The sequence below is a fragment of the Urocitellus parryii genome, chromosome 7 (genome assembly GCF_045843805.1).
Source record: "Urocitellus parryii isolate mUroPar1 chromosome 7, mUroPar1.hap1, whole genome shotgun sequence".
Taxonomy (NCBI): Eukaryota; Metazoa; Chordata; class Mammalia; order Rodentia; family Sciuridae; genus Urocitellus; species Urocitellus parryii.
Genome location: NC_135537.1, coordinates 9,956,408 through 9,969,124, shown reverse-complemented (window position 1 = coordinate 9,969,124; position 12,717 = coordinate 9,956,408). Strand labels below are relative to the sequence as shown.

The 12,717-nt window shown below is 39.5% G+C and overlaps 1 protein-coding gene across 3 annotated transcripts in view; it reads left to right on the top strand.

Annotated features, from left to right (window-relative positions):
- Positions 1 to 1,572: 1,572 nt before the first annotated feature.
- The window catches only part of Efr3a (EFR3 homolog A), a 90,605-nt gene continuing 79,460 nt past the window's right edge, over positions 1,573 to 12,717 (top strand). For all 3 annotated transcript variants that reach the window (XM_026407171.2, XM_077800546.1, XM_077800547.1), the window contains exon 1: positions 1,573 to 1,688. In XM_026407171.2, coding sequence (XP_026262956.1) covers positions 1,679 to 1,688 — 10 coding nt within the window. In that variant the 5' untranslated portion in view covers positions 1,573 to 1,678. The remainder of the gene's footprint in view (positions 1,689 to 12,717) is intronic.

Genomic DNA, 12,717 nt, shown 5'->3' with positions numbered 1-12,717 from the left:
ATTCAGATTAAAGCTTATTTTAAAAAATATTCATGTCTGAAGTTGGTTGAGACCAACTAAGGATACAGAGGGGTTGTCTATATGTATTTTATTTTTATAGTTATGAATTAAAACACTCCAGCTCCCTACTGTCTGCCAGACAAATATATGTATTTATATCTACATCTCTATATATGAATTCACATTTATAAATATGAAGAGGTTTTGCCATTTTCTAAAACATATATGTACCAAGTGCAAGAATACAAGCACTTATGACAGTTTAACTAGGACTCAAAGGGAAAAGTTCTACAGTAGAGGCAAATCAAGATACTGTGAAAGTCTTGGGGAGAAAGCTGTGAGCAGGAACGATATTATAGGTGATAAATGTATGCAACAGTGAAAGCCTCAGAGTTTGTCCTTTACTGTTAGCAAGGGACAGTCTTTTTTTTTTTTTTTAATGTCAATTGTACATACTCTCCTCTCACCAGCTTCTATGACTCACTCTAATGTGCCTTCCATCTTCTTCAGTCTTTTAAAGGGCTCCCCAGGTCTTTGTTAATTCAAATTCTGCTTTCTCCCAAGTTCACCTGAAGACTAATCCTCCCCCACCCCCACCCCCAAGCCCTTGCTGGCTCTTATCATCATCTTTATCTTCTCTGCAGAATCTCTGTTTCTCTGTCTCTCTCTCTCTCTTTTAACCAGAGCATTTGCACTATTCTCTAAGACATAGGTTCTCCGACTTAAGTATGTGTTTAAAATCACCTCCCATGTAATTAATTCAGTGGGGTTTGCTAAGAACCTAGGACTCTACTTTTTAACAGGTTCCCCAGGCCTTCCCGGTATTGAGAACATCGTTAGATCTTTGCGGCTGGTTTCTACTTCCCCATACAGGCTGTTCACAGCCGAGGGTACTTCTCAAAGTGTATGCCTTCTGCCGGATGCTCTGTCTCCTGTGGGTGCTCAGCTCAGTGACTATTAAGGCCATCAACTGTTAATGATACCCAGCGTCAAGAACAGTAACTCAGCCAGGTGTACAGAAACGCCCTCTCCGGAGGAGACTAACTCACTCTGAAAGTCACCAGAAGAGCAAGAGGAAATGACATTTTCTGTCCTCTGGGGGGGAAAAAAATAGCCATCTTTCTAAGTGACCTTAGTGCGCCTCAAATAAATCATGCTTTTAGCGGCTGCAGGATGCTTTTCAAGTTAAGGAGCTTACAGGATAAAAAGCCTACAGGTACGCAACGCGCCCAAAGCCACCATCATCCTGTCACTCTCAATCCTAAAGCGATACACCCTACACGGGTTGAATAAAAACGAATGCCAGGTAAGTCACCAGCATCTGAAAATAAAAGCGACCTCGAAGCTGCTCCAGAAGCGGTGCTTCCCCCGGCCCTGCTGGTGAGGGCTGCCAGTCCAGCGGATCCGCCGGCGGGGGCGGGGCGGGGCCGGGACGCCGGGGACGCGCTGACGTCACGGGCGTGGGTACGCCCAGCGCGTCGTCCGGCGCGGAGCGGGGCTGCCGCTGGCAGCTGTCGGTGGCTTCGTTGCGTGAGCCGCGGGGTCCGCGTCCGCTCCCTCCGCTTTCGCCCTTCGCTGGTCCGGGCCTCGGCGGACGCCGGCCGTCATGGTGCCGTTGGCGCGCCCGGCGCGGCCCCGCTGAGCCTCGGTGCGGCGGCGAGCGCGGTTCGGGGTCGCCATGCCTACCCGTGAGTGGGCGCAGGCCGGGTGGTCGGGGGGCGTTGGGGGCGGCCCCGGGGGCGCTCGCGGGGCGGTGGGCGCGGCGCGGCGGGCTGGGCCGGCCGTGCGGGACCGTGCCAGGAAGTACCGCGGGCGGCCGAGTTACTTTCGTTTCGACGCGGCTTCTCCGGGGCTGTCGTGAGCCCGCTGACAGACGGGGAAACTGAGGCCCGAGCGTTGAGGGACGGGCCGGGACGCGCGTCCCGTCGGTGACGGAGCTCGTGGTCACCGAGACCTGTGTTGGGGTCCAGAGTCCGGGCGCTTTCCCAGCCCACCGCTCAGTTTGGCGGGACGTAGGGGAAACTGCCCGTAACTGCGGCCCCACCGTCCCGGCCTGAGGCCGGGCGTCCCCGGGTGGGAGGCGCCGCCCAGAGCCCTTCGCCGCGGCCCGCTAGTCCTCGCGGTCTGCACCACATCCGGGTGGTTGAAGGACTGCCGCTGGAAGTCGTTAGCACAGGCGCCTCGAAGTGCGGCCCCTGGACTCAGATTCACCTGGCAGCCCATTAAAACTGCTGGCCTTGGGCACCCCTAGGTACACTCAGCTAGCTCGCAGCGTGGGCCCCAAGTCGGCCTGTCCAGAGAGTCTCCCACCCAGGTGTTACTGAGGGACCCCGAGGTTCAAAAATCACCGAGTAGTGGAGGCTTTTTGGACAGCTGCTCTACTACCTAATAGAATGACCCAGAAAATAGCAATGTGACTTTAACCCAGTGGCCCATATGAATTTATGTGAACTGGGATAGCTACTGACCTGGGAGTGAGAGTAAGCATGATCCTAATTGATTTGAGATTCAAGTTAGGGCTCTTTTGAGTGATTCACATATTGTGGAATCTTTAAACACTTGTGATTATATGTCTTAGAATTCAAAACTAACTCCTACTAGTTGTCCATATTTTTATGGATGTATGGAACACTGAATTTCTAAGTTCAAATACATGGTTTGTCTAGTGGTGAGTAAAGAGACATTATTTCCTGACATTAGAGAAGTTTACCTAATAACTGGCAAAGTTTACCTAATAACTTCACATCTTTAATCTTGATGTGGAGATTACTTTCAACTTTCCAAGTATTGAGTGGATTTTGTTTTCTTTACATGATGTGGGTCCTTAACTCATGTTTTGAACTTTGTATCCAGTAAATATGTTTACTGGATACAATCATTGGTGGTTTTGTTTTTTGTTTTAAATCTAGAATGGAGAGGTATCACCATCGTCTTCATTATCATTTTTTAATTTATTATTTCCAAAATTATGTTTATATTATTCAGTGAATGAGATTAGCAAGAGGGCATAAATGACTATTTCAAAAGTTGAGACTTCAAATGGAATTCATGTAAAATGCCAGTCAACATCCTACAAAATAAACACATTTTTATTTATGTTCTAGAGATAATATAACTTCATAGATAGGATACAGAAAACTTGTTCCTCTAAAATATTTAAGTCACTCTGCAGAATTAATTTAGGATGAGGTGTAGTGTAGTTGGCATAGTTTAAGATTTCACATTTCACTCCCTGACTGGAAAGCAAGTGAAATGTTTATCTATCATTGTTAATATTTGTCCTGGCTCATTTTCTGTGACTGAATAGAAGTGTGCTCATATGAAGAGAGTAGGATTTGTCTTCCTTTGCTGATCAGAACCACCAAAATTGCTGGGTAGTGCAGTGGAATTCTATTCTGTGCATAGAATAAACTTCTAACATAGTAAATATATAAGCAGAGAAATAAAAATTGTCACTTTCTTTAGGAATGCTTTTAAGAAGAAAATTTGGTTCAGTTAGCCTAAGTATTTTTTAAATGTTAATTAAATGATGGGGATACTTATTTATTTAGGAGTTTTAGTTATTTACTTATTATTTAGTTATTTATTTAGTTTTACTTATTCTTTAGGAGTTTTAGCTAAATAAAGGTAAAGTTTTCTATAAAATTGATGATTGTCTCTTGGATGTTTCAGTTGTAAAAGCAACTCTTGCTCTAAATCATATAATTATTCCATTGCTATTTTGTTGTTTATTTGGAATATTAATAGTCACTGAAATTGATGTTGATGAGTAGAATCTAGTTGAACATGGTATAGCCCTAATAGCTAAGCAATTGTATAAGGTGTGGATGTTAACAGTAGCTTCATAGGAATTATTTTGGAGATATGCAATCTCTTTGAGAAAGCAGGTAGCTGGAAGGATGTGTGACAGAAAGCTTCTGAGCATAGAAACAATTCTGTGGTCGTACTGTCTATTTCCAGTCTGTAGTTTGAATCAGTCATTAGGCATAGATTTCAAGACTGTGTTACTGAATGATCTTGTCAAACCTAACAAGCATTTAATTTTATACATGATTTCTCTAAAAGCCTTTATTTGATTCTCCATGCAAAGGAAATTAAGAAGCTTTCAATTTCAGAGTTTTTTCACACTTTGGATTAGTACTTGACTTGGAAGGAAAGTTAGTTTCTTAGCTTAATCTTTTTTACACATTCCCTCTCCGCCCCCAATCAGGAGACTAAGAATCTGAGTTTTGGTGATTTTTCCCTGAGGTCACAGGTGGAGTACAATGTGGACTTGAACATAGATCTGGCTCCTGTAATCAGTAATTGCAGTGAGCATAGATATAATGATCATGGATGCAACAAAGTTGATAATAATCTTTCCCCCTTTGAGTTACATTAAAACAAACATAAGTTAGGCCAAATTTTAAATCAAAATTTCTGTGCATTTACAAGAACGTTTAACATTTGCTTTGGCGTCTGTCTTGTCACAGGAATCTATAGGAAGAAGGTGGTGGGTCCCACTGGTATGCTAAGTAGATGCTTGATGATATGGCATAGACTCAAACTTTAGTGAAGTACTTATAAGGAAGGGGTTCTTTCACGTGTCTGAAAACAAGTCCATTAAAATATGCTTTTATTAAATATGGAAAGTTGTATATTGACTGGAAGATTCTAAACCACTCAGACACTGTTTGCTCTTAACTGTGTTTTCAGTAATGGTATGGTTAATGTATTTGGGTATTGGCATTGACATCTGGGCAGATTTGCTGAGACTGTGGGAATGTGGTTACTACACATTTGTTTGTTTTCCCCATGGTTGAAGCTAATTATTTTAAACTATTTTTTCAGTTCATTCATGAAAGAAGTCCACAATGACTTGTGAAGTGAAAGATGGGTGCTAGTAGAAATGTTCCCTTTACAAACGTATAACATGTAAGCTTGACCTACACATTCATATTACTGGCTTTGGAGCCTTTTGTGTTCCTTCACATTCATTCATATTCTCATTCTTGCTTACTTCTCTCCTTCCTTTCTTCTTTTCCCATCTCTCCCCCATGACTTCCATCTTCCTCCACCTAGCACCTTTGTGTTGCCAGAGTTAGAGCAGAAGATTTTTCTTTCCCACAGTGACCTTGGACTTGACATTGCTTTGGTTCCTGCCAGGGTCTTACCTTTTTGAATGTTATGCAGAAAAGCAATTAATTTCACTGAAAATGTGTTCAAGCTGTCACAATCACAGTTACAATAACTATTTTATAGGCATACTAGCAGTTTCCAATTTATTGCTTACTATAGTTTGCTATTAATATTAGGAATTTTTGAATACTGATTGTAGCTAGGCTTAGTATACTTTGCACTTTACATGAATTGTCTTATTTAACTCTCCTACTTTGGGAAAGGTCCTTTTCAACCTCTTGTAGAGGTGAATTGATTGAGGTTCAGGAAAGTTAAGAACATGCCAAATGATAGTAAATGATAGAGCTTGGAACTAACTGTCTAGCTTCAAAATTTCACTTATTTTTTCATACTACACTTCTCTGAGCCAAGGGCAAGAGTTGAATCAGAGCCTGTGAGTTTTTTTTTTTTTTTTTTTTTTAACTGCTACTGTTGCTTAGTATTGGGCCCAGTTACATAGTGGGTATTTGCTAAATGTTCAGTGAATAAATTGTTGAATCTTGAGTCAGAAAGGCTAATCTTTGGATAACCTGAAGTAATTTTTTTTTGGTAGAACAGTTTTATGAAAGTTTTATAATTTATGATTAGGTTTTTACCAGAACTGCCTATAACATGTTTGAGGTCTGAGATGAAAATACAAACAAAGGCCTGAAATAAATGGGGGGTTTTCAATCTTTTCACTAAAGATATCTTGGACCAGATGATTTTTATTGGCGTTGGGAGTTGGCAGCAAGGGGCTGTCCTTTGTATACAGGATGTTTAGTAGCAGCCTTGGCTTCCACCTACTAGAAGCCAGTAGTTACCCTCCATAATTGCCCCCAGGGTTGTGAGAACTGAAAGCATTTATAAACATTGCTAGATGTTCCCTGGAGGACAAAATTGTACTGGGTTGAGAACTCCTGATCTAAATGTTTAATACTGGTTAAGCTGTGCCATAGCCTGGCCTGCTTGCCCATCCAGCGTCCTCAGCCAATTCCCCAGAGATTACCTTCTTAACTCAGGGCAAAGTCTTTTAGGGCTGATCTGCTCAGCAGCCATCTGTTGGGGCAGGTAGGGTCTTGCCTGACCCTGGGCAGGGACTGCCCATATCAGGTTCCTTAGGGAGCCAACATGGGCAGGTTGCCCTTACCCTTACCTCGTTTTTCCATCTCATAATTTCTAGGAAGTTCTGTGTACCTCCCCAAACTGTACTGTGTGAGTAGTAGGACAGATGGCAGAAGGAAGTTTTCTGGGGAATTCAGTCTGCCTAGACTTCTACTTGGGTAATTTGGAATGGGCAACTTTAAACAAAAGCAGCTGCAGCCATCTTTTTCTAGTTTTCTAGGGCAGTGATTTCCAGTATCATTGCTCTGACCTGGCTCCACCTACACACCCTTAAACAAAGAAAATCCTTTGTGTTGAGGAGGTAGAGGTTTTTTTTTTGAGGGTCAAGTGAAGATACTAGTTCTGAGTAGAGATGGTACCCTGTACATGGTTCAGTTCTGGTGTGGAATGATCCATTTGTCATGTACAGTGTTCCTGTGGTAATGAGATGGCTTATTTCACTTAGCATGATAGTCTCTAGATCCACTCACTTATGGATTACAGTAGACAAATCCTGTGATTCTATGTAGGTCATTGTGTGTTTGTGTGTGTGTGTTTGTTTATTGCTCTTTACCTTTAGATGTTAGATGGCATGACTCATTACTTAGGTATTTTCTTCATACCTTTGGAATCATACAGTGTTTCTATCATTTCCATTACAGGCTCCATTTTTATATGTCAGGAACTCTCTCCTGGAGGAGGCCTGTGTAGGAAGTGAGCATTCCTTTGTCCTCTAGTGGTAGTAGAAAGGTTTTTATTGAGATTAAAGGAAAGGGGCCTTGGACATTCTCAGAAATGGAAGGGTACAGAAAATGCCCATATGGTCCCCAAGTGCTCCAGGGAGGAAAGAGTGGATCAGAAGATATGACAATAGCTATTCATCTGGGGAAAGGGTCTTAAATATTTTTGCTAAATGACCCTGTTAAGAATCTGTTGAGAGCCATGATTATTCTTCCCCAGGGGGAAAAAAACAAAACAAAACAGATTTTCTCACAAAGTATGCATATAATTTGAAGCCATTTAAAGACACATGAGGTGGCTCTCTTAGAAAAACAAAGCAGATCACCTGAGTGGAGTTAAGAATATCATTATTTGCCAAATATATCATGCCATATTAAATACTTCTTTCTTCTGCTTTTGTTGTATTTTTCTATATGCTCTTTTCCTTATTTTTTTCTTAAAATTTTCTGTTACCCTGTTGACATCTTTTTATTATATAGATGAATATTTGGTAGACTTTTTTTTTTTTTTAATTTAGAGACAGGGTCTCACTGAGTTGCTTAGCACCTCACTTTTGCTGAGGCTGGCTTTGAACTTGTGGTCCTTCTGCCTCAGTTTCCCAAGCAACTGCAGTCTTGTGCCACCATGCCTGGCTTGGTAGACTTTTCTAAAATTGATACTATGAAGAGAGGTGATTTTAAGAATTGCAGGATCACCAGAGAAAGGGACATACAGTAGAAGAGGCAAAAGTGTAAACTGATTTAGCTGATCTGGAAGCAGTTTGAAAATATATTATTAAGTGCTTTAATAAGTTTTGTATCAACTAACTCAGTAATTTCACTTTTAAAAACATAGTACACCAAGATTTCTGCATCAAGGTGTCTGTCGTAGTAATATTTATAAAATAGTGAAAACATGGAAACATCCATAATGCAGAAGTGGCATAAATTGATGATAAAACATCCTTACAACAAAATATCATGCAATTATTAAAAATGATACTTACGGAGGTGCTGTGATTCTAGTTTTTGATTTCTTTTATAATTTGTGTTTTTCAGATTTTCTACCATTAACATTTGTATTATCATAAAAAAGATGCTTGAGATATTTTACAACTTTTTAACACGTTTTCAGAAATTTGAAGTGAAAAATTAAAATATTGCATTAAACTCATTCTTCTGTTAGCTTGTAGAAAAGAACTTTGAATACCTATCACATAATGTGTTTATACTGGTTTGGGAAAACAGTGTATTGCCGTCTGATTGTTGTCATATGCTTGGGAAATGGAAAGTTTTTGAGAATGATGTGAGCAATGGTTGATGGATTATGTTCTCAATTTGGGAGGAAAATAATGGGATTTTTTAAATCATTTGTATATTTTTTTAAAGGAAGAAGAAATAATTTCTGCCTGATTAAGTGGTGACTTCAATCATGAAAACCTTAAAGGCTGAGATGAATCATTATATGGGGGTACAATTTATTATGAGTTTGTAGGGTTTGTGTTCCTATTTTGAAATTATTATGCATTTTATAGAGGAATACAGTTCTTGGGAAGTGTGATCACAAAGTGAATGTTGACAATTCCTCCTATGATTAATATGTCAAACTTGTCAAAATTATGTCATCATGTGTGGAAAGTTCCTTCAGTTCTTGAAATGAGCCAGCTCTCAAGTATGTTCTGAAGCAAATAGGAGCTAATACTCTTTTCATGTAGAATATCATATTTTTCCTTTTTCATAATAAATTCTTGCTCTCTAACTTTAGGTATTATTGGATGACAATAATTCAAGTTTTTATTGAAGAAGCAATCACTCCTCGGGTTTTCTTTTTTCATTGGGCCTCTGAATCATATTAGCCTGTTCTAAAAAAGGCATTAAACCTTTGCTCTTCAAGAGGGGTTCTGTCTAGCTGCCATTATTTTTGCTTTTATTCTTGGTTTTGTGAGTTATTCAGCTCTTCCCTTTTCTTTTTATACCTGAACTCCAGGATTTATCTGCTGCAGTAGTTTTCTGGATAATGCTAAGTAGTCTTCACACCCCTGCTATTTAATTGGTTTTTAAACAACTGTCTGGCCAATTTCTTGGAATTGTAGTTGCAGTTAAATTTAAATGCATCTTAACTCGTGCTGAGCAGAAAAATGAATTGTAAGGTGTCCAAGGTTAAGGTTATTGGTTCCTGGTATCTCACAAACTTTGCAAAAGGTACTGTGTTAGCTTAAAGGACTTGTCTGGAAGTTGAGAGGAGTAGCCCATTTATGACATCAGACTTAAATTGATTTATTTTAAGAACTTAGTTAAAAGTATTTTTACTAGCTGTTTGACTCACTAAATGGAAAAAACATAATATCTTCTAAGAATGTTTAGATGCAATAGGATATATGAAATTATGCTTTAGAGGTACAAGTGTTTTATGGACATGTTGTTAAAATCATATATTGGCAGAGAAAGATGATTGCTTTTGGCTTCATCCCATTATCTGCTTCAGTTGGTTCTAGAAGGGCGTTTGAGAGGGGAGGATACAAATCTAGGCAAACACATAGCAGCTAAGATTCTGAGTCTGGGTATCTATGGCTTCTCTTATTCTCTTGGCTAGGTTGGACTATGTTAATATCAGAGGTTCATTTTTTTCATTTTTCAGCCAGGTTAGAAATATATTTAAGTGACCTGTTCACTCTGTGCCACTTTTTCCTTGATTCCATCCTGGTCTTTGCATTGTCTTCCATGCAAAAGTATTGTTGAGAGGCTGTCCCAGGTTTGTCTTACTGCAGCTGGCTTCATTAAATGGACTGGTTAAAGTCCAAGACAGTGGTGACAGAAAGACAGGTTTCTGAACCACTTCAGTCAGTTCTGTTTATCACATTTTTACAGTAGCTTCTTCCTTGGGTGCAGGATCCTCATTGTTGGTTCCTAAAGATTCCATATTGTTCTTTACCCACATTGGAGGGTGGTTCCAGGAAGGCTTGATATGCTTTTAGAGCTGAGGTTTTCACAGTGCCTTGCATGGACGTGTAATAAATAATAAAGACTTGTAGAAAGGGTGCTGAAAAGTCTTGAGCAGGTGGCCCTGGTCACTCAGCCCAGCTTCAGCTGGAATGGCTCTATTTTTATCTTGTTTATTTGTGGGATTTTGCATTTGATTTAGTAGGGAGCTATAAGCTATAAGATGTTTCAGAATCAAAAGCTCAGGAACCTAGAGGCAAAAAACAAAGTTATTTAACTAATGGTGTCTGACCTATTTTGCTCTAATGATCTCCAAGACTGAAAATTTTGTAGTCACTCAGTGACAGACAATGTGACTATGCTTTTGGAGTCACACATGTTCTCTTCCAGCTTTGCTTGTTTTCTTGTTGGCTTTCTTTTAGGGACTCATTCATTTAGTAAACATTATAATGCCCACATTTGAAAGACACTGCTAAGTGGAGAATACAGTTTAATAAAGCAGCCCCTAGCTTCCAAAAATTTATTCCATTTATTAAAGGGTATATAGGTAGGTATAACCCTGAGAAGGAAGTGGCAAGCATCATGAGAACAGGGCTCTGGGGATTCAGGGGAAGAGGAAGGTAAGGGGAAAATGAGTGGAAGATAACCTCATTGACCCCAAGTTTTTAATTTTATTTCAACAAAATTGACACAAGAACATTAAAATGGATTGGAAATTATAATCTAGAGTTTATATAGTATTACATTAATATTATAGTTGTAATTATATTATGATGTAACATAGATGTTCCACATTTGGGACAGTGGGGCAGAGTGTTAGGAAGGTTGAGTGTCTTAAAAACTATTACAGAAATAATGAACACAGGGGAAGTGCTGGTTTAGGGATAATGTTTGAGGTGAGTCATGCAGGTGGGTATAACCCACAGGCAGTGGAGGTGACATTAGTACTGGGGAAGGTGAAGATTTGAAATGCTGTGTGTGTAGATATGTTTTTATATATTTGGAGAGAAATTAGTTATTTGTCTTCTGTTCAACACATTTTACTGAACACCTAATATGTGCTATGTACTCTGCTAGACACCGAGGATACTATGTTATTTGCATCCTGGGCATGTGGACATTATCATAGACATTGCCCTTGCCCATTGAAGCTTAGTCTGGTGGGTATGAGGGCCTATACCTGTTTCCTTCACTGCTGTATGCATAGCTTTTGCTATAGGCAGTCCCTGACCTATGCTACTAGTCAGTGTGAATGAGTGAATCGAGTAAATGTAAAGTATGTTAACACAAGAGAAGCAGGTTGCTGTGGAAACATGGAAGTGAGGTTGGGGGAGAGCCGCTAGAGATTATAAAATTATAATAGTCTGAGTGATGAGCTTTGAACTTGGATGGTGATGGTAGGATAGGATTGCAGTGGACAAATGTGAACACTAATGAGGAAGTAATTGATAAGATTAATTGATGAAGGGTAGAGGTAGGAGGAGGAGTCAGGATTCACAGGTTTCTGGCTTTCCCTTGTGAGTTAATTGCTCTGGTTTTCTATAAGGATTTTTTGGAGGAGGAGTAGTTTGGGAGAATTGAGTTGGAAGATGAGTCCATTTTGGAATATGATGAGTGTGTGGTGCCTTATGGGCATTCTGGGTACATTTGTAGGAATAACTGGATAAAATTACCGAAGGATAGGTTGTGAAGAGGCTGAAGACAAATATTCCAGGAGCATCTTCATTTAAGGTTAGAAAGAGCAGGTAGGACATTTTTGAAACAAATAGCATTGCCCAAAATGTTTGCATGACAGGGCTGTGCAAAACTCAAGATGATCTTCCATTTGTTTTTGTTTGTTATTGTTGTTTTTTAGAACTTGAATATTCAAAAATAGCAAGAAAAACAAAAAGTGTTTTTCTGTTTGTTCTGTGCTGTTATAAAAGAGAAAAGTTGTGAAATGTTATGGCTCACAGTTTGCTGTATGTATGTTCTTATTACTACTTCCTGACTAGGGGAAGAGATTGTCAAATTATACTTGGGTGAGAGGATGTAAACTCTTAATTGTGCAGTGTGCAAGTAGACGTTAGGGCACCTATGCAATCTAAAACAAATCATGTAAAACTAAACTGAGTAATTTATCCTGCCTATGCTGTCTCGTTTGAGTCTCATTATTGTGTATCTCTGAAAGAACTGGATGGTTTGCTGGCAGCAGATATAATGTGTATGTGAGGTTACTGGAGATCTGCTTATTTCAAAGAATTAAGGGGCAGTTAGAAACTTACAATTATCAGAGAGCATCACTCCTTCCACAGTGAATGCTGCTCTCCTTTCTGTTCCTGTCTGATTGTTACTATGTATTTGCTTGGCATGAAAGTGAATGGATTCTGTTCTCTTTTTTGAGCAACACAGAAATATTAATATTCTTTCCATTGGATTTCCCATGATATGGTGCAGCAACGTGCTGATGGAAGATTGAAAAATTGTTATAGTCCTTTCTATGCTGGTTCAGAGAACATTAGCAAAGGCTGAGTGTAATTGTGGCTTAGTTGCTGTGTTCTTGCCAAAATGGCAATTGATTCAACCATTCTTAATATTTTTATCTGAAATTACACTGCAATTCAGCACATGAGTACTAGCATAGAAGTGAGAAAATTTTCTATGGATTCTTTTTATTTTGAAGAGTAAAATAAGTTATTTTTCTAGTTGCCATAATAAACAGAATAGCACAAACATGCAGCTTTCCAAAGATTCTTTATTTATATATAATGCTACTAAAAATGGGTTTGTGTATTTGTATTACAAGCCATCACTAGTAATGACCCTTACCTTTAAACTT